The sequence below is a fragment of the Rhea americana genome, unplaced genomic scaffold (genome assembly GCF_003343005.1).
Source record: "Rhea americana isolate MKP2758 unplaced genomic scaffold, rheAme1 scaffold_244, whole genome shotgun sequence".
In the NCBI taxonomy this organism is placed as follows: domain Eukaryota; kingdom Metazoa; phylum Chordata; class Aves; order Rheiformes; family Rheidae; genus Rhea; species Rhea americana.
The window spans coordinates 489,161-513,771 of NW_028186362.1; the positions used below are offsets into that span (position 1 = coordinate 489,161).

Consider the following 24,611-nt stretch of genomic DNA (forward strand, 5'->3'; position numbering starts at 1 on the left):
TTCTGTGAGTGAGTACGAGTACGGCTGCCGGCACACAGCGGTCTCGCTTCCCTCCTGGTTTAAAGTAAATAACAGCAGTTTACTCTTACATTTGTTTCGGTTTTGTCCGCCAGAGCTTGCTTTACGACATGTCTACAGAAATTGGGGAGATTTTTAACGTTCTGAACGTTGCTGGCAGCGAGCCTACAGGAGGCATTGTGTTGCACGCTGAGAGAGGATGGGAAAACAGGCAGCTGGCAATTAYGGCATTTTGTGCGAGGTTTCTTGATGACATTTTAACGCATTAATGAAAGTAAGATGCTTTTTTTATGTTTTCCTGACAAGTCCTTAGGCCTGGTTCCTGTAGGTAGGTGGTAGGTTTTAGTTTGTARCAGGGGTAACTGCATGCCTAAGGAAAAAAAAAAAGAGGGAAACGAAAGAAGGAAAGAAAAAAGTAGATTTAGAACTCACAAGAAATGCTATTTTGTTATTTACCTCTGGAACAGAAGTTGCCTGTTTATCCATAAAATTTAAATAACATGAGCAGCAGCACTGCCTTGTGGCCTCAAGTATCGATAATCTCCCATACTTCCACCAGCTTGCCCATATGATCTTTTAACAGAGGTCTCTCTCTCCTGAGATTACCCTCAAGATGAGTATTTAGGTGAGTGACCTATAAAGGGAACTGTATACTAAAGGTGTTTCTAATTCAAGAAATTTATGGAGTTCATTTTTATAGTTCAAGAAATTTATCTATATTTATCAGGTTGTTTATGCCTCAGCTCCCGTGTTTTTAAATTGTTTCTCTGAGCTTTCACATTTTCTTAAAAGCAAGTTTTAAGCTTCATATTGCCTGAAAAAAAACAGACTGGTATAGAATACTGTCTGTGTAACTGTAAATACAGTGCAAGGGCCATATTATGCAAGGAAAACAACTTCAATATGCTGCTTACAGTTGTGAAGAAGTTGGTTTTGGACCTTCAAATGAAAAGGTGGGTGGGTAAGACAGGGTTARAGCCCTTGCCGAGGCTATGGAAAAGCAGTGGGTAAGTCCCTGTTCTTTCACAGGCTTGCAGTACGATCTTTGGAGATACTATTGAATTTTTTTTTGCGTTTAGTTTTACTGCTGTGCTGTCAATTTGTTGAGTTTGGGCTCTGTTCTCAGAGTCATGTAGCCCGGGCTGCAGCGCAGAGCTCAGGTGAGCACCTGCTTCCCCTTCCCGTGTCCACGTTCCCTTTCTATCTTCCCTACCAAAAGGGCCACTTATTCCAGGCTACAGCTGCAGCTAAAACCATCGTATTGCCAAGCAGTCCAATGGAAAGCCTAGGTTCAGGTGTGAAGTTGAGCTGAGCTGTGAGCTAACCTGATAAATGTGGGACCTTTGGGGCCCAGCTCCCTATCTGTAAAATGAGAAGCTACTGGGCTATATTACTTACAAAATGAGAACTGGCCTAAGCCAAACCAAATGTTTTGTAAAGTTTGAAGTGAGTTGGCTGCTTTGGTAATTCGTCTCAGCATTGTAACTGTGTGCGTCCTAATTCTGGGAGGGCAATTCTGAAAACACGGAAAGGGAGACCAAAAGCTAAGGGTGGTGGTCTTCTCCATGAGTTACCCAAAATGAGAAAAATCCAAAAAAGAAGTCACGGGAGTAGGCAAGATGCCCTAGGAGAGAGAGGAAGAGGAGGATTGAGATGGTTGACAGGAACACTGCTATGCAGTTCAAGCAGGTTATAGTTGGACAGTGTCACGATGCTGTGTTAGCAGAAGATTAGGTACCATGATTTCCCTTTTTTCTCCTGAGGTGCACGTGAGCGTGTTAGCATATGCCAGTAGCTCTCTAAGGCAGGGATGTAACAAGAACAGACCAAAGAGCCTGAAGGAGGAAAGATTCAGCTGTTGCCTCTGGTAGCAGAGGGCCATCTGCTAGTATCAAACAATAGCTATAGAAAGGTGTGTGTAAGGCTGCTTGGAAAAAGGAAGGACAGTACTTACACGGAAAATAAATGAAATTTCTTTGAAAAAGCAGATTTGAGGCAACTCAGTTGTGAGTTTGATGTTCATGATGTATAAAGTCTTTTTTTGTGGCCTTCTCCTCTGTAGATCAAACTGAATATCCAGATTCCTATCTTTGGCTGATTGCCCTAGGAATCCCTTCTGGTTTCACTCAGCATCCTGAAGAGGTAGTCCTTCCACATTAAATCGGTTAAGACTTCCTTAGCTTCCAGATTAGCTTTGAGCATTTTCGCACAGGAATATTAGTTCCCCTAAAACATGTATTTTTCCTTAATAAAGTACACATAAACTGATTTGTGGGAAATAATCCCTTTGGTAAATGACAACAGCAGTAAGCTTTCCAACAAGAAATTGAATACATAATTTCTGAGTGTGGAGATATCTGTTGTTATTTTCATTTCTAGTTTCCAAATCTGTAATTAGGTTAGATAATGATGGAGCAGAAATCAAAGTATTATTTTGTAGAGAAAAGCGTTCAGGTGCAAAATCCTGTAAGCATGTTCTGAGTGCAACATCTGATGTTTTCAGCTGAGTACCAGAGAGAAGAAAGCTGATCAGTAACAGCAGCTAAAGAAAGATCAGCTCTAATAGTTATATAGTAGCTTGGAAGGGACCGGTGCTAACTGTTGTGTTGAGGAGGTGTGGTGTATAAAATAACCATGTTATCTGGAATATAGACCTATTGCTAGATTGCTTCTCCTTGCATTAGAATTATAAACTCAGTAAGTCAGTTAGTCAATTGACTGTCCCCAAACCTGTGTGTCCTGGTAGCAGCTTGAAGATCTCTTTGGTGACTGTTTCTCCCCTAAAAGAGTCACAAATCACTGTTTGTATGCCACCACTTCTAAATCAACCACAGTCTGTTTGCCACTGGCATTTTTAATTTTGCCTAAAAAATAAACAAAAGGAGGCTAAAAAATRTCACTTCTTGTGACCGTGCTCACTGGAAAATGGCTGTTGAGGTAGATGAAGCCACTGCAGCGTATTCCTCATCGCAGGTAGCTGAGCACTTAAAAAGGAGTTGTAGAGCTAAAGGCACCGACTCCGGTGCGCGTTTCATGTACGAACCCTGGAAGCCGCTTTGAACCATCTGGAGCTAGTTATGGTTTCTGTATGGCTCAGAGTCTTTATTTTATTTATAATAATTCCAGGATTTTCTTTCCCTTTCACCTTTTCACTGTCGTATCCTGTGTAGCCTGAATATTGCTTTGTGCCTGGCTGAAATAATAATGTTTGCCAGCTTACAATCAAAGAGAGTACTGAGGAGAACAGCTGAGCTGTGTTAGGCAGCCGCGGTCTGGGCTGCGTTTCCTTACTGCTAAATAGCACATCGCAGGTGCAGGATTAACCCCGCACGCGGTGCTGTGTTTTCGTAGTGGGCTCCCCCAGCAGCTCCCTGCCCCCTCACTCGACTCTCATCTTGGGGGAATCAGGCAGCGGTGTAGCCAGCCTGCGGAAACCAAACGTAAGTAAGTAGCAGGGTTAGCTTTTTTAGCTCGCAGAGCACTTTCTTTGCTTAACTTTTTTTTCTCCCCTCTCTCTTTCCTGTAAAGCGTGGGTCAAGCAGAGTTTGTAAAGCGATTTTGCAGGAGGAGCGGAGTTCGGTGGGTTTCCACGAAAGGTCGGGGAGGGGAACGCGTGACCGCCAAAAGCAGCTTAGCTGCAGGGTTGTATAGGTGCCGACTGCTCCGCGGGGTGGTGTCCCCTGTGCCTGCGGTTTTGAAACGTTTAATGCAAAAATAAGGATTTTAGTAGTGGTAGTCATTACTCACTGCGATGCCATGTTTGTGTTTTGCTGTAGATCAGCTGCAGAGCTGGGACTGGTTTTAGCCTTAACGACAGACACCTGTGCGCCAAGTCTGAAGGTACTGTGGCAACACCCAGGGCACATGGATGTCAATAATGCTTTTTGAAATAGTGCATCCATGCTATACATTTTTAAATACTAATTGCTTGAGGAAACCCTCAAACAATGAAACCAAACTTATTTTATCATCTCCTAAAGGAGCTTCAGTTAAGGCTGGAAAAGACCAGGTTTATCACATTTTGCCCAGAATGTTGTTTCTTGCTTTGCATTGTGAGGACAAAGTTTCAGGAGAGACAGGTTGTCACCCAAGCCTTTAACACTGCTCAAAGAGGCCAGGTAGCCTCCAAGTTTTAAAGGTGTCTGTTTGCAACAAAGTTTTCTTCCTGTGACTTTGGGAGTAAAAATGCAGCTACGCTGTGTATTTAGGAACATTTGTCCGTATGACTTGGGGGAAAAAAGCAGAACACTGGCAAGGGCGGCAGCTCGCACCTCGTCTTCTGCAGACGAGCCTCGGAAGCCCAAGCCGGGCGGCACGCCAGCGGGCCGGTTGTGTGTTGAAGAGCAGCGGCACGAGACGCGGGGTGGATGCGACTGCTTCCCAGGCGAACAAGCGCAGCAGATGTGCTCGAGCGCTCAGACATAGAAATGCTTTTAGAGAGCTTGAGCACTTCAGGCAAACTGTACTGCTTATGTCTGTGGTCAAAATTGATTATTGTTGTTTTGTGCATGCAATTAATTTTGGTTTGCAAGAAGAGAGGCTTTCCTCACCCTTTAAACATATTTATTTGCTTTCTGTCAAAGCAAATAAGTCAGCGATGTTTTCTGTTGAATTCAGCCTCATTTTCAGAAGATAGGTTTTGTACCTCAGCTCTCATACACAAACACAAAGATTTTCTTCATTGCTTGCTATTTCTACACATGCAGTTCAAATCGCTATTCAGTGTGCATGGTTAGCCCAACAGTAGCAGTAGTCAGTTCAGTTTACTCTCTGCTTTGGCAGCTAAACAGCACAAGAATTTATACTGTCACTTGTTCAACTACTTGAAGCCCTGGTTGGCCTGGTGACTTGGCAGAGTGGCATTTGCCTCAGGGAAGTCAAATTCTTGCAGATACTTGTGTGGTTCATTCTGCAGCTGAGTTGAAGAAATGGAGAGTGCCATAAATGTGCATGATTTGGGGGTGCTGATGGCATCTACATGAAATAAATGATCAAAATATACTAGTCTGTCCTGGTGGACTGAGAGGCAATTGAAGGAAAGTTGGGAGGAGAGCTAGTAGAAATAAATGATTTGGGAAGCATTTGTGATAAGCTAATCAGTAAACCAAGTGTAAAAAAAAGTTCTATATGTACATAGTGAAAGATTTATATATTTGCCATTTAAACATAGCATGCTAGTGCAATTAGACAGCTATATTAGTTTTATTTGTGTAAATGAAATGTCTCCCTTATTTAATTCATTCTTATGAAAAGTGAGAAGGAACAACTTCTATCTGTAGAACTGAAGGAGTTTGCAAATTATACTTTGCTTTTTAAACCAAGTTGAAGAGATGCCTAGTTGGTTAGAAGGACCCCAGCACCTTTGAATAATGTGTTAGCACTATGTTTTTGCAAGTGTGGCACACTCACATGCTTATCATGTTTTAACATACAGGTGCAGTCTCTGATGTTGGGATGAGAACAAATAATTGATATTTTGATCTTTTGGTCAGTATTTATTTTATCTTGACCACTGGCAGGGTGCTCTTGGGTTCGTTTTTATCAGAAAAGGAAACAGGAGTGATGATTTGTTAAATGCATCTGAAAAGTGCTACAGGGCCTCGGTTATCTGTTGTTGTTTCTCTTAAATGCCATAGTCTTAATACTTTGGTCAATCTGAATATCATCCAAAATGGTAATTAATTAAAAATCTACAGCTTGCTCATTACAATTTTTGATGCTTTCCTAAACAACAGATAGCAAAGCATCTTTTAGTAGCAACAGCAAATTGCATTGCTTACCTATATTTCCCCCCCCCCCCTCAAGTTCAAAAAAATTTGAGACTCTGGCCATAGCAATGCTTGTGTAAGCTGGTGAAGGTGGTGTTCAGTGGCCACTGCTCGGATCTGCAAGCATACATAGCAATTTGCGGCTTTAAACCAGAAATAACTGCTTTTGGTCTTTGATAGTGACCTCTCTTTGTCTCTTTACACACAGATTTTCTAAATGGGGAGRTGTAGGACCCACAGCACCTGAGTGCATGTTGTTGAACAGCTGGACTGCTCATCCCATGTCCTAGTGCCTGACCTGCCATTCACCCTTTCCATCAGTTGATGCTTATAAACACAAGATCTGGTTTTACAGCAGGGCCTTGAGTGATAGAGTTGGAAGGAATTTTGATTGTGTTAGCTAGACATTTTCCTGAATCATGGTCAAGGAAAAGATGAGGAAAAAAAGTTCAGGTACACAAAAATGACTGAGAGGAAAAAGCAGCCTCTTGTCTTTAAGCAGTCTGCTTCAGCATTTTCACTGATATAATTTGTTTTTCTGTCAGAAATTAGAGTAAGTAAGTTTTTTGAAGGCACAAGGCTGTTGTTTAATGTGCCAACTTACACTGCAACTGTCCACTATTTTTTAGTGCCTTAAACAGTAATACTTTGAGAACAGAACAATTCTACTTTAGTTGCACCTCTCTCTCTCTCTCTCTCTCTCTCTTTTTTTTTTTTTTTTTAATGGTGTACACTGCTCTGATTCCAAATCCTTCTGAGGATGAAGTCAGAAGTCTCTCAATCTCAGATCAGGCCTTGGTCTCACCTTACTATTCATGAAATATTTACATCCTAGTGTTCTGATTTTTTTAATGCCCATATAATGCACATTAAGCAGTAGTACTTTTTGCAAAATTTTTGTTCATTTTGAATTGTGTGAGAACAATTCAGAAAAGAATATGGCRTAGGTAGCTCCAAAATGCTACTTAATTTTTGCTGTTTAAAATGTGGGTTTTCAAAAGACACCAGGATATCAAGAGTTTCAGGTATTTCTGGTAAGGATGATGTGACATACTTTTTTTTACTCATCTCCATAAATGTTACAAAAAATGAGGTTACAAGAGTGATTTAAATTGAAAACCCTTTTCAATCTGCGTGAAACATTTACAGATGGAACCAAATGATGGGAGACTGAAGTGAGTAAGAGTTTTGACAGCTGTAGAAATTCTTTAAAGATAGGGAGTTAGTGCTTTGCACAAAAGGTATTTTTAGATAAAGATGCTCTTCATTTCAACTGTGTTAGTGTTATGGGCAGGCTTCCTTTGCAGTGTCCAAGGAAGCAGGCAGGCTAAAGAAATGGGCCACCAGATTATCATTTTTTCCATGTGAAAAATGTAGGAGAGATTAACTGTAGATAGCAGAAAAAGAGAGGAAGCCAGGAAAAAGTAATACTCARACAATGATGTGGTTGTGCACAGCAAATTACATGTGCAGTCTCTATCAGCTGTGAAACCAAAGAAGCCTTTGCAGTAAGTTGAAAGATAYATGGCATGTGTATTAATTTGAAAGGTTGTCACATTCCATGCTGAACTTGACTTTATTAGCTAAATAAGCTAAGTATGATTAAGATGGTTTAAACAGATATTGTGAGGGAAGGGAACTTMCCCTTTTCAAAGCAAATGGGAAAGCATTTTATGAGAAGTAGGTTCTTTAAATTAGTGCCATATGCATCTAGTTATATTGGCATACAGTGGCAATTCTGTGAAAATGGGCAGAAATATTTACGATAATTTAAAAAAAAAATCTATCTTGACAACGCTTAAAATTACTTCAGATTGTAACCCTTACTTGCAGCATGACTGAAAGCAAAACCACCCCAAATTTTGAAACACACAGATGAGAATGAACAGTGCAAGAGTTTTGATTAAGGTCTGCATGCTTTGGTGCACAGTAAGGATAGAAATGAGGCAAATTATACAACATAAGCCCAACGATACTACATTTCTGTTTAATATGTCTATTTTTATAATAGACATAGATCAGATTAAGACTACTGTCAAACATCATTTGATACCAGCTTCATTTGAGGCTTACTAGTGCTGTACAGTCATACGCTGGGAAGGAAAGCACATCCTTTTCATTTTCTGGGGCTTTATGCCAGATTTACTGTTTGGGTTTTTTTAATCAAAAATGCGYAGGTCACAGCATCTCACCTTTCCTTCCACTTTCTGGCAACCTAGTGTATTCAGCAAACCATCATGATTTTTTTTCCCCTTTTCTATTCTATGATTGTCACCAATAAAAAATGGTTTACCATTACCTCTTGACTATTTTATACAGTAGATCAGGCGCAGTCAAGAGGCCTAATTTATTTCAACTTTTTAAGTATGCTGTGTTTTCATTGCTGACTATTTGCCAAAAAATACCCCATGGAATTTTTTATCTGATGGCTGTAAAGTACAGTTGAGTTAGCAGTTAGTTATTTCCTTTTCTCTTAAAACAATCATGTCAGTGGTATAACACTGGCCTGGTGGGAAGCCATCAGGCTGTAGTTTATGATGTAGCATCAGAAACACTAGCAGAGCGTTGTATGATAGTTTCATATTTTAATGAAATTATGATTTGCTAAAAAGCATCCTAATTGAATAGGCCAGCCTATAGTTAACCTGTGTTTCAGAATTTSAGTCCAACAGTTTTGTCGACTAATTTCTTGCTATCTTCTGACTCAAAGCAGTAAATTTAGGTTTTTTAAAAAAATTTCAAGTATTTTTTGAGCAAATGCATATAACTTCCAACACAATGCAGCAGCTGAAGGGCCTCCTATATGTAGGTATACCTCCTAGATATACCTTCTCTGAAGCAGTAACCAGCTCACAATTCCAGGGGATGCTGTAGCTAACCAAATATTTTTATTGGCATGAGAAAAYATGAGTGGATGCTACTGTGTGTGAAGTTGAAAATACTCTGTGCAGAAAGAGGCACTCTGATAATCTTTTCCTAACATACTTGTGGCCTTTGGGATCTGTTTCAATAAGGAATAAGTGACTTCTACTCTTGACAAACCCATGCCAGACCATAGAAAAATCTGTTTTTCTCACAACATTTACAGCACATAAATCAAACAGCTGTGGCACAAAAATCAATCTGTTGCAAGACAGCTATTGCTAATTATTCACCCTCTGGGAACAGAGTGGCTTAAGATTTGGAATACAGTAACAGAATACAGAGCTTTTCACCTCCTACGTTACTGGACTAGTTGAATCTGAGGAGTGCCCAAAAGTCGTTACCATCTGATGACTCCAGGCCCGTGTGAAATGGGTTACTGGTCTACGGCCAGATGCTYGCGGAGAAATTCCTGTCCAAATTGCATAACTACGGCTGCAATTGGCTGGGGTTGGAGTGCCTATTGGCAGTCGCGACTGAGCACGAAAACTGAACGTACGTTAAAAGATGGTCTCTCTAGATCAGATTTTTGGGTGTCTAGGTGGGTCAGTGCAGAGGAGCTTRAATGGGTGATATTCCTTGTGTGCAAGATGAACCTCTGTCTACAGACCTGTTAAGACATTAACAGCATTATTTTAAAAACAAAATGTAATTCACCCTGATGGATATTAGATACTCGCTGTGATTATGGAATGGGCATCTGTTACCATTTCTCTGTCATTAAAAAGAATTAAAAAAACTGAAAAACCATGATAGTTTGCCACTTGAGAAGGGAGAATTTAGAAGGAAAGGCTTTATGCTCATATATTACCATAAAGTCTAAATTTCTAAGAGGGTTTATTTGCTGGCACTAACAACAGGAATTTAAGTTAGACACAGTAGTAATTCCCATGGTTGTCCAGGATAATGCTTTTGTTTTACTGCACTTTATTACTTTCCTGTTTTTTCTTCTTCTGGATATTTCTATTGATGCCTTCCTATAGAGACTGCCGTGGTGATAAAGGGCTCTTAGGTGAGGCAAAGAGCCTAGAGAGAGAGACACTGACCTATTTGGAAAAAACGAGGCATTTTCTGAGCACCCAGTTCCCTTTCCCAGGCACATGTTCGTGGCAGGGAGTACCACATCAATTTAGAGGGATCCCAGTTCTATAAAGGAAAATGTTTGTAGTGGAAGGTGCTCTGCACACATTGGTAAATTTTGGTTTAAAAGGAGGCTGAGCAAATTTACTGAATTGGATAAAACTGTGCAAGTCTACTGGCTACTCAGGCTCTCAACTGTTTTGACAGATTCGCTGATGAAATCAGGGTGAGCCCCAGTATTCATCCAGTATTTCTTCCATTCTTCCCCCCTTTAGCTCCCTGCATTTTTTTTCCCTCTCATCTGTCACCCCCACTCCCCATGCTATCCCTCCTTTCTCTCCATGGCTTCCCTGCCATTGCTACCACTTCTCTCTCTGTCCACAAGAAGTCTCACCTACCCAAAGCTCAACAGCAGTCTTTGCTCCTGGGCTCCATAAATTTCTTCTCAGCAGAATATAATAATCTTCTGTTTCCAATACTAGTATTTTCCTGCAGTTGTCCTAAGCTGTGCTCCATTCAGCAAGAGCAAGAAGTTGGCTGTCTGCTGACAGCAGCAGAATAGGCTATAGTAGAGAGAGTTTTCAAAGCCCAGAGGGCTTCTAACTTGTAGACAGAGCTAGGGCTGCATGCCCAGTGTATGCTCGTCACAGCACAGCAGCAAATGTGGGAGGAGGGGTAGTTTGCCACCCAGACTGTGCATTTCACACCTGGTATGATTAATACTAATAAAGTATGATTTTAGTAGGCAATGTCTGATTAGCTTTACCTATCTTTTATGTAATCATGCTTCCATGGAGTTGCAGTGGCATGGTTTGCTTTACAAAGGATTAAGGATCCCTGGAACAAGTTGATAAAGGTCTTGGTTTTTTGGAGCCTCTTGACATGGAGTGGACTAGAGAAGACTCATTCTTATGTTACCAGGACTATGATCAGTGTGAGACTAGCAGCTTGTCATACATACTCAGCTACTGATAGAAAGAAAACAGTAAAAACTTATGCCCAAACCCTAGACAGTTCTTGTGCCAAGGGGATTCTTCCTATGCATGTTACGTCATGGCAATGGGCTGCTGAGAATCCTTCTGCACCAAAAATCAAAGAGGTGGAACACAAAAGACCCTATTGAAATTCTACTCTATTTGAGCAAGAGAAGAGGCAGATTTATCAAGTAGTCCAAGTTGCTATTGGGTGAGAGCCCTTGGCAGGCTTCATTTATTTATTTATTTTTAAAAAGCTAGCAGGCAGGAGTAAGGTCTAGGAGGATTAAGCAAATGGACTGATAAGAATGGACTAATAAAGCCTTTTTTTAAAAAAAGGGGGGGGGATAAAATCCAATTTAAAGCAACATCTTCCTGTCTCTTTTAATTATATTATTTCATGTATTAGACATTAAACTGCAGTGATTTCCCCTAGTTTTGGCACTGGATATGAGCTGAAGCAAAATCCTAGCCTACATCTCTTTCAGACTCTTGGAAAGTATAAATTTGAATCGCAGCCTCTTTTGCCCTAAGTTCTCTAAAGCCCAGTTACAGCTCTGTATCCAGCTACCTGTGGCAATAGTTCAAATTTCAGATTCTGATTTGGCAACACCAACCTTTCATTTCAAAAAAAAAAAAAAAAAAATGACAGGTCTGGGGATGTAAGTTGCTGTTTATTGCAAGTTTTGCCAAAGCTGTTCTTGATCACATCCCTGATGAGTGATGGATACAGATTGCAGTACAGCATGACTGCCTTATGTACTTGTTGAGAAAATGAAAGAYCTAGTTATTTGTATGCTTTATGAGGAAAGTACTTAGTTATCTAAGTGTGACATCTTCAGGTGTATTCAGATATGTAATTATCCTTTTCCCATTTTCTATACTAGAYAGAAAATACTTTCATCCTTGCACTCTTTCTTTGTTGAAGGAAGATCCCAGCTGGAACACCAGATAACTAGTACAAAAAATCATGAAAAGGGAAGGTAGAGCATATTGTTTGACTCAGTATCAATATTTTAACTTTGTTGCCTCACAAGCTAGAAATGGGAAAGTCTGACAGGAATATTTTTAATATTTTTAATAATGGAATACTCCCCATCCAATGGGGACAATGTAAAACAAAATTTGCCAGTTGAAAGAATTTATTTAGTAATCTCTAATCCTGTGACCCAGAGAGCAAGTATCTGTTGATGCTAATTTGTTGAACACARGCAGGATTTTAAAATATCCTAATCCTATTAGAGAAGGATCACAATACTTTCCTCCCCCTCATTTTAAGAGCCTACTGCACCTAAAATTATAGAATTGTATACCTGTTTATTCATAGCATGTTGTATGAACCAATCTGTTCAGCTCCAATTTTGCCAAGCTTMTTAAAGAAACCTAAGGGACTTTGACAGCTAGTTTTTTCCTGCACCCAATATCTTGATGCTGGGCATAAAGGCTACAAGGCCATAGTCTACATTTTATAACTCATTTTCTAGTCTGACTTGCAGAGGTGGTGAGCTATCAAAACACCAGCTGGTTTTAATGGGATATGTAAGTGCTGAGCAGCTCTGAAGATCAGGCCACACAAGTTTTTATTGTGTAAAAGTTTTTCATGTCTCTTGTATAGTATCTGATGCATTGACTTGTTTCATATGAATCACCTCAGTATTTTATCTTTTGCAAGAAATAYCACATTCTCTCATCTTGATAAAACAGGAATGGAAGGGCCATAATCCTGAAGCTACTACAGTTCTCTGAATGAGCTCTTTCTTTGATATCAAGTCCCACTTCTTAGAGCAAGCAAGTTTCAGCCTTTTCACAGCTTGCTGGGGACACCCTTCACATTGTACCAAAGCACACTAAAGCATACCTGCTTGCTGTTACTCATCCCCACCTGTGTGCAGAGCTTCCCAGCTGGTATTCATGCAGGAAGGGTGCATACTCAGCACAGGAGGTCAGTGCTCCCAAAAGCACAGAATAAACTTAGTTTGTCCTCAAGAGAAGGTGGGCTGATTGAACAGCCCTGCTTTCAGGACCTTGCAGCCCATTGCTGCCTCAGTTTTGCTTCTTGCCGTCCAAGCCCTGAAGTAGCTCTGTGTTCCCATCACCTCAGTCCACTTGCCCGCCCTCCTCCTCTCCGCAGGGAGCTGGGAAGGATAGTTGTCTGTCATTCTGATAATACATCAGTCCTAGTGATGGAGAGTTGGGAAGATTTTATTTAGAGCCAAAGCACCAGGAGCCAGAAAACAAGAACTAATGCCAATTGTTTCTAAGGATTTAACAGCAAAAGTCAAGAATTTCAAGCCTGCCCTAAGTACTCTCTTGGAGAGAGCTGCTTRCAAATGACCATTTGCAGGATAGTAAGATATCTTATGGGGAAGCAAAGCAAAAGGAAAGTGCAAAACTGCCAGTTGAARCTTTTCATGCTGATCTCATTTTTGTCTTTGAGGCTTAAAATATTCACAAGCACTGAAAGCTGATATTTATGAGCAGAGCTGGGGGGGGGGGAGGAGAAAAGCAAGTTGCTTAAACAGCTCCTAGCCCATCACCAACATCTCCAGCTCTACTCCACCAACTCCATGGAGATTCAGCACTGGTATTTTTGGAAGGGACTATCACCTCCRTATTTCAGCATTGTTCATTCTAAACACATTCTAGCCTTTTACTTTGTGTTTATAGAAAGTGTTTTATATATTTATAAGTGAAATTTTTTCCTTGTTTTCCAAGTAATGCCTATTAACTTCAGTGACAAAGTACCTGTGCAAAGATTTAGAACTTGAAGGAACATGACTTTCTTTTAAATCTTTGTTCATTTTATGCCTGTGTTCTGCTCTGTCTTAAGCACAGTAAATTCCACTCTATTTTATAGGGTTCAGTGGATATAGATATGTGCCAAGTATAAAGACAAAGAAAGTGCAAAGGTGTAACCAAGGAGTTGACCTACATAATCCAATAGGAGAAAAGCTGCGCTCTGCAGCCTGAAAAGCATAGCGTAACTCTAGTGCTGGCAGCACAGAACTCGAACATCAGCACCTTCGATCTAATGTCACTGAGGCCCAATAAGCCCCAAAACCATGGTGACCATTTCAGAGGCTTCTGGTGAAAGCTGATCTTTAACAAATACCCAGTTCAATTTACTGGGCGCAAAGCACCTCCTCTAATTTTGATGGGTGGAAATATTTTAAAGCCTACATCAAGTCTTGCAGCCCAGCCTAGAAATGTTTCTTTTTTCCCCCCCTCCTTGTATTTCTAGCCAGTTTTCTAGACAACATGCCCTTGCGAAGTTCTGGCAAGTTGAGCATGGAGAACAGAAAAGACGACGGTGAGAGCACAGCAGCTGCCCCTCCGCAGAAGAAACTGTCCTGTCAGTGCCACCACCATTGCCCTGAAGACTCAGTCAACAGCACCTGCAGGTTTGTGGGATAAATAATTTGATGGAGAAGCACAAGAAGGCCTGTGGCCATCCCAAGTTGGATGTTGCAGTTTGTTCTAGCAGCACTGTATGAGTGAGAATTGCTTGTGCATTATGTCTAGAAGTCAGATCATTTTTACTTAGGTATGTCARCTACACATTTATATTTTTATGTTAGGATATTCACACCTTTAAAGTTGTGCACAATCCTTGTATTCATTCCCTGCATATGAAATATTCTGGAGGTAGGCATATGTTTTAAAAATGTGTGGTTAATAGGARACTTAATGAAAATGTATAAAGTGAATGCTTGTAAACTTATAATCACTCTGTGAAACCTATAAGAAATCTGCTCTGTTTGTCTTTACCTGAACTTGCTGAACTACCTTTTGTGGGCTTTTCAAGCTGTTAATGTTCTTGCCTCCATGAAAAAAGGAAAGATRATTTTTTTCTCCTTGAGGTGAAATGTTAAGTATTTTCTTAGGAATAGTCCTGCTTGTATTTGACTACTTGGTTAGAGTGCTGTAAACTTCTCATTTGTATTATTTTCTTCCTCAGAGGCCACATATTATATTCTCCATTCTGCTTACTTAGGTCAAGTAAAGTACTGGGGGTATTTACATCAACTCTTACAGTCCAGTGGGGTTTTGCATATGCCAGAAGCACAGCAGGACAACACAGGTATTTGCCCAGCTGGACATGTCAGCTGGGAATGCAATTCTCTCATGAGGTGAGATAGTCTAGTATTTCACTTGTGTTGGCTACTTCTTCCAGGCAGTGCATTAAAAAGATGGGGAAAAGCTAAGCTTGCTGAAGATGTGGATGGCTTTGGATTTTGCATTGTGTCACAGTCTAGCTTCATTCTGGTCAGCCTGCAGTTTCACACTGAAACATGTCAATTTTTATGACAGCTGTAAGTAGTGTTTCCCCCTTTCCACTCCTTCAAGCCAGTGCTCTAGGTAGAAGCTGGACCCAACTGCTCTCACACAGCTTTSCCTTTAAAAAGCTGCAACAGCCCCGCTCTGTCAATTTGCAGGCCCCCCACTGTGGAAATGGGCTGTTTCCTGTTCATGCCCGGCAAGAGACACTGCTTTCACACATGCTGTCTTACCATGCAGTGACAGGAGTTGCAGATGATATTTAATCCACAAATTAGAAAACAAAGGGATCATGTTAATGAACCCATTGAACAAGCTTTATAGCCCAGCCGGGTAGACCTGCTGTTGCAGTTGCTTCATAGGTGTCATTGATGTTAAGTATTTTTAATGTTATCAGGAACTATGAGCAAATTTACTGTTAAAGGGGATTTGCAGTTTCCTTCACTGTGATGCTTTAAAAAGTCTCTTCAGTTTCCCCTTATGGTATCACAAGCCAAATCTGTTTTTAGCTGTTAGTGCCCAAAGATAGATGTACGCAAGCAGTTAAGTAGCAAAACTGTAACCACTTCTGTCTTCATAATCTTTGTAGAATTTATGCTTTGTAACATGAGTCTGACACTGTGTAATTCAAGTGGAGCATTTCATTCTAGATCTCTAGCTTTATTTTAGACAAACTAAGAATTGAAACTGGAATTTATCCATCAAAAATATTATTCACTTTTCAGCTCAGGGAAAAAAGAAACAGCCAAAAGACTAGCATTTTATCCAAACTTTCCCAGCCTGTTGCTGCCACCCTAGCATTATCCACCTTGCCCATTGGTCAAGGAGGAATGATATAAGAAAATTATCAAGAGCTTATAGAAGTAGAAGACCCCAAATTTACCTACCTTTGCAGTTTATTGGCAGCAATCCTTTTCAGCACGGTGATCATTCCTATGGCTCCCCTYACCTTTATGCATGAGGGCTGCAGATGTATACAAAGAGTACAACAGCCCTTGTTTCCCTACATTTGCTTAGCTCTGTTAATCTCATCTTTTGCTTAAATTACCTGCTATGTAGTTCACATTAAGGATGAAAAGGAAAAAGGAGCTTACAGTGTGAAGCAGTTCCCAACTCTAATTTTGGGAAGGAACAGTTATTAGGTCCAATTAGCTGACTGTGTCAAAAACAGGTTTCAAAAGATTTGGCTCAGACCACTCAGGTAAGCATGGACTGCTAGTCCCCCTTCTATTTCAGGATCATACTAATCAGCTTGTTATTTTCCTATTTCAGTATAACCTGAATGACTCTTGGCACAAGCTTAAAGCAAGCTGGAGTTCTCATTTAACCTCTGTGAGAGAGGCTTCTATTGAAGTGCAAATAGCATTGATTGCACTGTATTTGTCTGAAGGACAGCTAACTGTTTCAGATTAGACGTTACTGCATTAATCATCTTCCTCCCCTATACATAGGCACTAAAAGCTTTTAAAAAGTCAAATCTGATAAATATTGAATCTCTCTGCAGCTCTACCAATCTGCTCAGCCTTGGGCTGACCGTGGGCCAGCAATGCCCTGAGCTGTCAGCCAGGCACGGGTGAGGCACCATGGCCTGGCAAAGCCTTGCCAAGAAAATACCCTGACCAGATCTGCATCCAGGGCTCTGGGAGGTGTCAGACACAGCTCCCTCCCCCCAGACCCCCACCAGCTTCTCCTTGCCAGGGAGCCAGGAGTGCTCCCCAAGGTCAACAAGAAAGCATTTCCAGGTGTAGTTAAGTTAAGCTCTCAGCACAAGATAGCCTGTCTTGCAGCAATCACCATTAAGAACATCTTATGAAAAAGCAGCCTTGCTATCCCACCTGCAGATTTTGGGCCACTCCTGCAGGCCCTTCTCTCTGATGGCACGAACACAGACTGTAATACTAGCACTCTGAATGTCTTTATAAAATGAGGACATCTGGTGGCCATTTAGAATCCTCTCCACAACTGCATTTTTAGAAGTTTAAAGTCAATATTCTTAACCACATCTGTTTCAAATCCTCTGACAGCTTCCTGCATTCGCATACAGATTTCCCCTTTCTTTATACTGCTGCATAAGTTCCACAATACTTGAGTAAGCTGAGGATAACACCACAGTTACAAATGCAGATTATTTTCTGTTTCAGTAGTAAATGCTCTAGTTAAAGCTTTCTTTACAGTATGACCCTRCTAAAAACATTGCAAACATTGAGCAGTGTGTGTGTGTGGTACAGGAAGCATTTTTTTGGTCTTAAAATACAAAGATTGCATAACATCCTATACTAAATGAGTTATTTAAGGGAATTGGYGTATTTTCCCAAGTCATACCTGTACAGGTGAATTAAGTAGGAGTTTAGTTCTGAATCTCCTGGAATTTAATCTTGTTTTTAGAAGAATCATTAAAAATCAGATTCTGGTGGATTTTTGAGATTCTAGATATTGTATATCTCATATTAAGCTACTCTCCCACCAAATGTATGCAGCTGATGKCCCTCAGCCCCACAGAGGCAGTGGTCAAGCCTGCCTGTGTCCTGGAGGCTCCTCATCAAGAAAGTGCTTGTGCAGAGGAGTAGGGCCACAAACCAACCACACACCCGCCACAGCCTCATCCCTCCGTACCTGAACGCAGCAGGCCGAGCTGGGTGCTAGTAGGCTGTCCTGGGGTCTGTCTGGGAGATGGGGCTGAAGGCAGGCCCAGCCACAACATAGCACCAGGGGGGCCTGCCTGCCCAGACCTGAGCTTAAATGAGCTCTTGGGCGGGGAGGTGCCTGCACGGGGGCCCAAGTGAAGCACATTGGGGCCGTTACAGCTCATTAGTGGGCTCAGATGCCCCGACAATTAGGATATTTGTGAAAGTTTTAGAATCCTCTGCTTGTAAAGGATGTGCTAGCCTGCAACCTGTTGAAACTGTATCTTTCTTTCTGAACACCTGTGGGATTCGYGAAAGAAGCTCAAAGTGCTTTGAAGACAACCAGGGGCTTGTTTTACTGTTTGTTTTCAAATTTTGTATATATGCAATGAATGGGTGGGCAGTGTAGTTGTGTCTAATCATGACTAATTGTGTATCTAAAAAATAGTGTTAAATTTAATTGGCTATGACTGTAATGGGCTTACAATAAAGGCAGAGGCTGATTAGATACCTAGTAGCACTCTCAATTTCCCATGCACAAATAAATGCTGACAGTTTTAAAGATCAGGCTGATAGAGTTTAATTTCTTATTTACTGCCTACTGGTCTTGGTTGTGTTTCTTCCCCAGTTGCGTCTTAAGGTAGCTTTGGTTATCTAAGGCAATAAAATAATTAAGTTGCTTTCTCAGCATTAGCAAAAGTGATAATTCACTTGASTGATTTTATTTTCATTCTCGTGTTCCCCAGATGATAGGATTGGATTTTCTTTGTAATTTAGCATGTAGAGGGAAGAAGCTTTCCCTCTACAAGAGCTGCGCAAAACACTAAATTCAAACATCCTTTCTTTTAGGCTACTTTGATTTTTAGAGTAAAATCGAACACTTTCTAATAAAGGAGCCATGATGAGATGTGATAAAGGCGACTAACTTTTCAAAAAAAATTTTTTTCCTTTGGAAAATGTAGTCCTTTATGCAGGACTGTACAAGAGGCAAGGAAGTCCACTTTAGAGGGTTAAAAATAAAAACAAAAACAAATCAGCAGAGAGAAACTCTAGCAAGCTTCAGTCTTTCTTTCCTCCTCTGCTAGGGCTGTGTGTCTCATGCTTGGCCCAGCGGGTGGCTTCTCTGTCTCCCCAAGTGGTCAAAATGACATCCAGGTTCTCTGTCCTGTACTTCTCAGCCCTGCTCCAGAAATTGCCCGTTCTTAGCTTTGCTCATAGGGTAGCCCATATAGGATTTTAGTATGTATAATATGTATTTCCCTTAYGGCAAATGGTAATGTTTTCTTGATTCAAGTAAATTCCATATGCAAGGGAAATCTCACGTATTCTAGCACAAGTAACAASAAAGTACTTCCCTTGCATATGGAATTTACTTAAACCAAGAAAACATTCTAAAATAGTAAATAGTTATGTTAAATTTGTTCTACCATTAAAAAAGAAGCTACATCTTACACATACAGTGGCAACAGAATCATAAGGTCAAGTGAAATAAATGGTCYGAGTTTCAGTTTTGCAGCCAAAATAAAGAAAATAAAAGGAAAAAGAATGGAGAAAGAAAAGGAGTTTCGTCTTGACTATTGTTTCTTCGTAGTTTTGACGTGTACTGAAACAGGTTTTGTGCATAAGCGAAAGGTGCTGCAGAATCCTGGTGAGGATGCAGAGATGCTCGTCCCTGGTGCTGTTGCTGTACTCCAAGCAACGCGCTCGTGTTGGTTGACCTGTCAAATCTCATGCATTCTGCACAAAGCTCRTGCACTGAGCCGAGAGCTACCACAGGCAGCAGGGTAGGACCTACGTCAGCCAGTTGGAGACTTGTGTGGCCAGAAACTTTGGTTCACTGTGAGCCAACTTTGCCTTGCTACATCTGTGTGTCCCTCGTTGCCTTCCAGATAGCTACACACTCATCTGAAGGTGCATTTGGCTCAACAGCTGCATGATGCTCTTTTTCTCACTTGGTTTCAGGCTACTTCTTTGATGCACGACTACTTACTATATTTTGGGGRGTGGAGAATGAGCCTGTGTTGAATACATTTACAGTGGCTCTTTGTTTTATGGACAGTGTCCAAAGACAGGGTTCTGCTAAGTTTGGCCTTCATCATCTTTCTTGAGTGAAGGATGTGACAAAATGTATGAATTAGACACAAATTGGGAATCTAAGCCAATTTTTCAATTAGTTAATTCAGCCAGGCTTTACACAGCTGTATGAATTTCCAGGTTCCTCTGCCTAACATAACCTAAAATTTTTTCCTCATTTTTAAGAACAGTGCAGGATCTTGTCATACTGCTTTGGATGGAAATGTAAAGACAGCGTAGTTCATCCTGATACTACAGCTAGAAGTACACACGGGAGGTGTGGACAAAAATAATAATACTCATATAGACTTAATTGCAAATAATATTAAAGAGAGAAAATCTTTTCATCAGGTTGTTTAACCAACCTATTTGTCACAGGCACTAAATGAAGAAATAATGTTGCTTTGACAAATTATTTTTTGCCAAACCTCACGGCACAGTGCACTTAGAAGGCAGGAGAGGAAACCATTAGCAGTCAAATTTTGGTAGCGAAAGTGTTGCATCCCTTGTGAGATACGGCTGTTTTCCAATAAGGGCATCTACTTGGACAGCTGCAAAGCTGCTGGCTTCTGATCCTCTCTTCTGACGTTTGGCAGAGATCTCAGTTAAGATCACCTCTTTCATTCTGGTAACCCGTACTGGTAGCAGCACATCTGCAGCAGTGTCTGTCGGTGTTTCCCTTATAAACTCCCTCTATATTCCTGGCTTTTGACTTGGCTGTAAAAATTCACTCTTGGCAAATACGTGACATACCAAATCTGTGCTTATTAGCGATCACATCCAAAATGTATTTAAGCACTTTCCTGTGCCATACTGTAATAAGATAATGCTTTAGTGGGGGAGGTTAATGTAGGTGTACCTGAATGTATTTTGTAAGATCAAGTTGAATTCCTTCTTTACATATCATTCAAATTACACAATTAAAAAAAATATCAATTCTATATTAAAAATTTGCTAGGAAGTGCAGAATTTAGCTTTTAGTATTGCTTTGTGTATACCAACGATGTACATATTTTTCTATTTGTGTGATCGTCAAAATAAACATTAAATTAGCAATGATGCAGACTTATCTGAATTGTTCCTAACTTGTCATCATAATAATAATAAAATCTACCATTAGCAGGTATGCAACGGAGTAATGAGTAAAACCGCAGGGCTATGCTGTGCCCTTTCCGTGCAGTGTGCAGTGTTCCTGACACGCTCTGAAGCAGGAGGAGAGCCGGGGGTGGGGGCCAGGGGTCATGTTTAGGAGGTAATTCTTACTTTTCGGAAGAGTCACTTCAACCTCTTGCCCAAATTCCTGAGAAATCTTTCATAGAATAAAGGATTCTTATACTGCATGACAACATTTTCTCTAACTTACTTTTCATTAGAGATAGAAACAAACAGTATCCTTTTTTACTTTGCTCAGTAGGCCTTTTAAAAATTTTATCATAGTTTTCCTTCCTTATTGTATTGGTGTCTGTACAAAACATGAGTTTTATGTCTCTTCCCAGACTGCTCTATGCAGCCTAATTTTGTTTGTCTTTTTAGATGTGGAATAAAATTTTCRGAGTGACAAAAGTGCTTGGGGATCCTAAATCTAATTTTCAAATATGAACTAAAAGTCAGAGTCCCATAGCAAGTCAGAAAAAGAAACAAAATAAAACCACTGACTTCCTTGCTTCTCTTCCCCTTCTGCAAGCAATTTGACTCTTTCCTCCATCCCTCTATCTTTCCTTCTGTGACCTGAGTATTGTGATTTTTACTGTGGACTGTTAGCTGTGGAGTTCATTTTTGCATTTCACTTGATTGCAATTTATTGTTTTGTTGCTCTGTCCCCTGGGTTAAACTTACTTACTCATTACTTGGAATCAAAGGCACCATGCAAACAAATAAAATCTAATCTAATATAATATTCTGCTCTAATGGATTCCTTACAGTCTCTCTTCTTGGCAATCCTATCGTTCCTATCTTAAGCTCAAGCAATGAAATCAAGGTGGTTGTTGCCCAGAGGGGTTACTGTCTCCTTCGCCTTACTCGTATGCGTAATGTCAAAGAAGGGCAGAAGTCTTTGCTTGCTTCTCCAAGAAAGTAATTTGTGATGTACCACTGGTTACTTTTCAAATCCAGCAGTCAATAACTGGTGATAGATTATTATTTGAAGTAATAAGCTTACTGTGGCTAGACCCTGCACCACTAATGTAAAAATATGCCGCAGCAAATGTTTGACATGATCCTATCCAGCATTTGTCTGTACTGTAGCTAATACTTGCAAATCGTGTTTAGCTAGCCAATGTGTAACAGTGCCCCTCTTCCCTTACATCTTCATTGTCTTTGCTGCTGTTACTCTACTAGACTTGCCTTTCATTCAAGTGAGGAGTGAATCATCTGAACTTTTGCTGTGTTTAAATTTTCTAATCCTCTTTGCTTTCTAATTCCTTTTTTTTAACTGAGTTTGAGTGTTCTCTTCTGATATACATTCATTGAACGTAATAACCAATGTTATTTTGCTGGGGAAATAATGGAATATTTTATTTTTATGTAACTTAAATGTCTCGTATTAAAGAGTTCTTTATTTACTTTTGGATCCTCTTCAGGCAAGTTCGTCAATTTGTTTTCCTTACACATTACATGCCCCCCTTAGAGCACTAAGAAATYAATGTACGACCGTCTCAGCCGTTCTTTTTGTGCCCTCTACCTCCTCTTGCCGTAACATTCAGGCATTTGACCTTCATCAAGGAAGGACATTTATCACGAGCACCATCTCGCCATCTGTTAAGATACTTGTCCTCTGCGGTGCACATTCTTGTAAACGCAAGCATTATGGATCACTTCAGGCTTATAACCCGCGTAAACAGTTATGAAGGGTGTTGATGGTAATTCAAGGACTCATACACAAGAATGTTGCAGTTTGTAATATGGTTAAAACAGGTAYCACAAATCACCCTAAATAGCATTTTACTGTTAATATCTCAAAAATATTTGTTTCGTTAGGTCTCTCCCATGGTGCAAGTATCCACATTTCATTTCCTCGTGCACAAGGTAGACCTGTTGTAGCACTGATGCTTGCAGTTGTACAGGTCTCCAGTCTTAACACTGTAATGTCCATAGGCATTTACAGAAAATTGAGATGTTTGTTAATGTGGTTTATAGCTGAGAAGTGTTGGGAGGGGAAGCGTGTCAGCTCTGAGGCACAGCCTCCTTTGTGTGTGGAAAAGTTGATCCTCGGTGCCGTCATTTGTTGTTGGATTGCATTGCAACAAGTTGTCTTGTTAGTAGCCTGCATTTTTGCCACCTGTGCCGTAGTACTTCAGCTCATTGTATTTTGTCACATTGTTGGAGGAAATACGTTGATTTGTTAATAGCAGGAGTGCCTTGCAAKGAGCAATACTTAAGAGTCTCTTTAGCAGCACATATTTTCCCTTGAAAAACTCCTCTTGATTCATTCTTCCTTTCCAATCCTCAGCACTGATGGCTACTGCTTCACCATAATAGAAGAAGACGAGTCCGGTGGACATTTAGTCACCAAGGGATGTCTAGGATTAGAGGGTTCGGACTTTCAGTGTCGGGTAAGAAAGCATTTACTGCCTAAGTTTTGTTGGGCTTTTTGGTGCCTTCCAATTGAAGTGCAGTCAACAAACGTTACGACRCCCATCTTTTGCACTTCTGTTCAGCTGGCAAATAGGTGCTCTGCACTGATTGCTGAGGGGTTTGCATTTACATCCCAGAATGGTTTATGATRGTGACATTATAACTGCTCAGATGAAGCTCTGATGAAGAGAAACGCAGTCTTATTCTTGAAGTCTCTACAGCAGCTAAAATAAGTCAGGATGCTGTTTTATCGAACACAGCAACCTTTGTGCCTTACATGCAATTCCACTTGGGTTTTGGATTTTTGATGCTGGAGATTCACGTAGAGTCCAGTAATCACCTGTCTTAGAGCAAACCTTACTGCAGCAATAGAAAGGCTGTGGGCAGTGGAGCAAGATGACTCTAAAGCATTTGCCCTTTCTACAGTTAAGCGTGAATGATTTTACATGAGTACAGGAACAATCTAGCCAGGGCGRCATCAAGGTCTGTGAAAGGGACTTTTCCCCTGTTCTCATGACAGGTAAATTAATCCACACAGCAATTTCTGTATTAGTATAGCTAAACTATTTTGAAYGTGCAAGTTAACTTATTTTTATAATATAACTCCAACGCATGCTCGTATGTAACTGTCAGAGCTCTGTCTTACACCATTAGGGTCAATAGATCCCTTCTGCAGTACGAGGGCATCAACAGAGATAGCGAAGGGATGAATTCATGTCTTAATGATTTTGAAGAAGTGTTTCTGGATACACGAGGTGGCACAATTCCTTACTCCACGCATCCTGGAAACCTGTAGTAGACCACAATCTAGTTGACATGCACGCCTTTCTCTCAAGTGCCAGAACAACAATGTACTTTCACACCACAGATAATTACTGCATTTTCTATGACATTTTTGATTGCAGGACACTCCCATTCCACACCAAAGAAGATCTATTGAATGTTGCACAGGTCAGGACTACTGTAACAAACATCTACATCCTACACTGCCGCCTCTGAAAAATCGAGGTAAGGGGAAGAGGTAAATTCAGCCCCAAACTGATCTTTTCCTGCTGTTGCTGTTTACACCTCAGACAGAAACAAAGCCAAAACCAAAGCCCCCCCTCCAACAGTACGTGCTTAGAAAGATGAACTGTATTWAAAAAGTATATATGAATTGCTTTAGGTCAGAGAGAGCAGTGTACTGATCGGTTGTAGCTGATACTTGCTATTATTTATGTTGCATAAATGCAAGGGACATGAGATGCATTAGAGTTGCACAATATTGTCACAGCACAGACATGCACACTAGCGGTCATCCA

General features: G+C 40.6%; 1 protein-coding gene across 2 annotated transcripts in view; it reads left to right on the plus strand.

Moving 5' to 3' along the window:
- Positions 1–24,611, plus strand: part of BMPR1B (bone morphogenetic protein receptor type 1B) — a 74,379-nt gene that overhangs the window by 31,013 nt on the left and 18,755 nt on the right. The window contains exons 1-4 of one of the 2 annotated variants that reach the window (XM_085306667.1): positions 3,809–3,858; positions 14,004–14,163; positions 23,186–23,288; positions 24,216–24,318. In XM_085306667.1, coding sequence (XP_085162793.1) covers positions 14,021–14,163; positions 23,186–23,288; positions 24,216–24,318 — 349 coding nt within the window. In that variant the 5' untranslated portion in view covers positions 3,809–3,858; positions 14,004–14,020. Of the gene's footprint in view, positions 1–3,808; positions 3,859–14,003; positions 14,164–23,185; positions 23,289–24,215; positions 24,319–24,611 lie in introns of those variants that run through there. The other variant, XM_085306666.1, reaches the window with a different exon arrangement.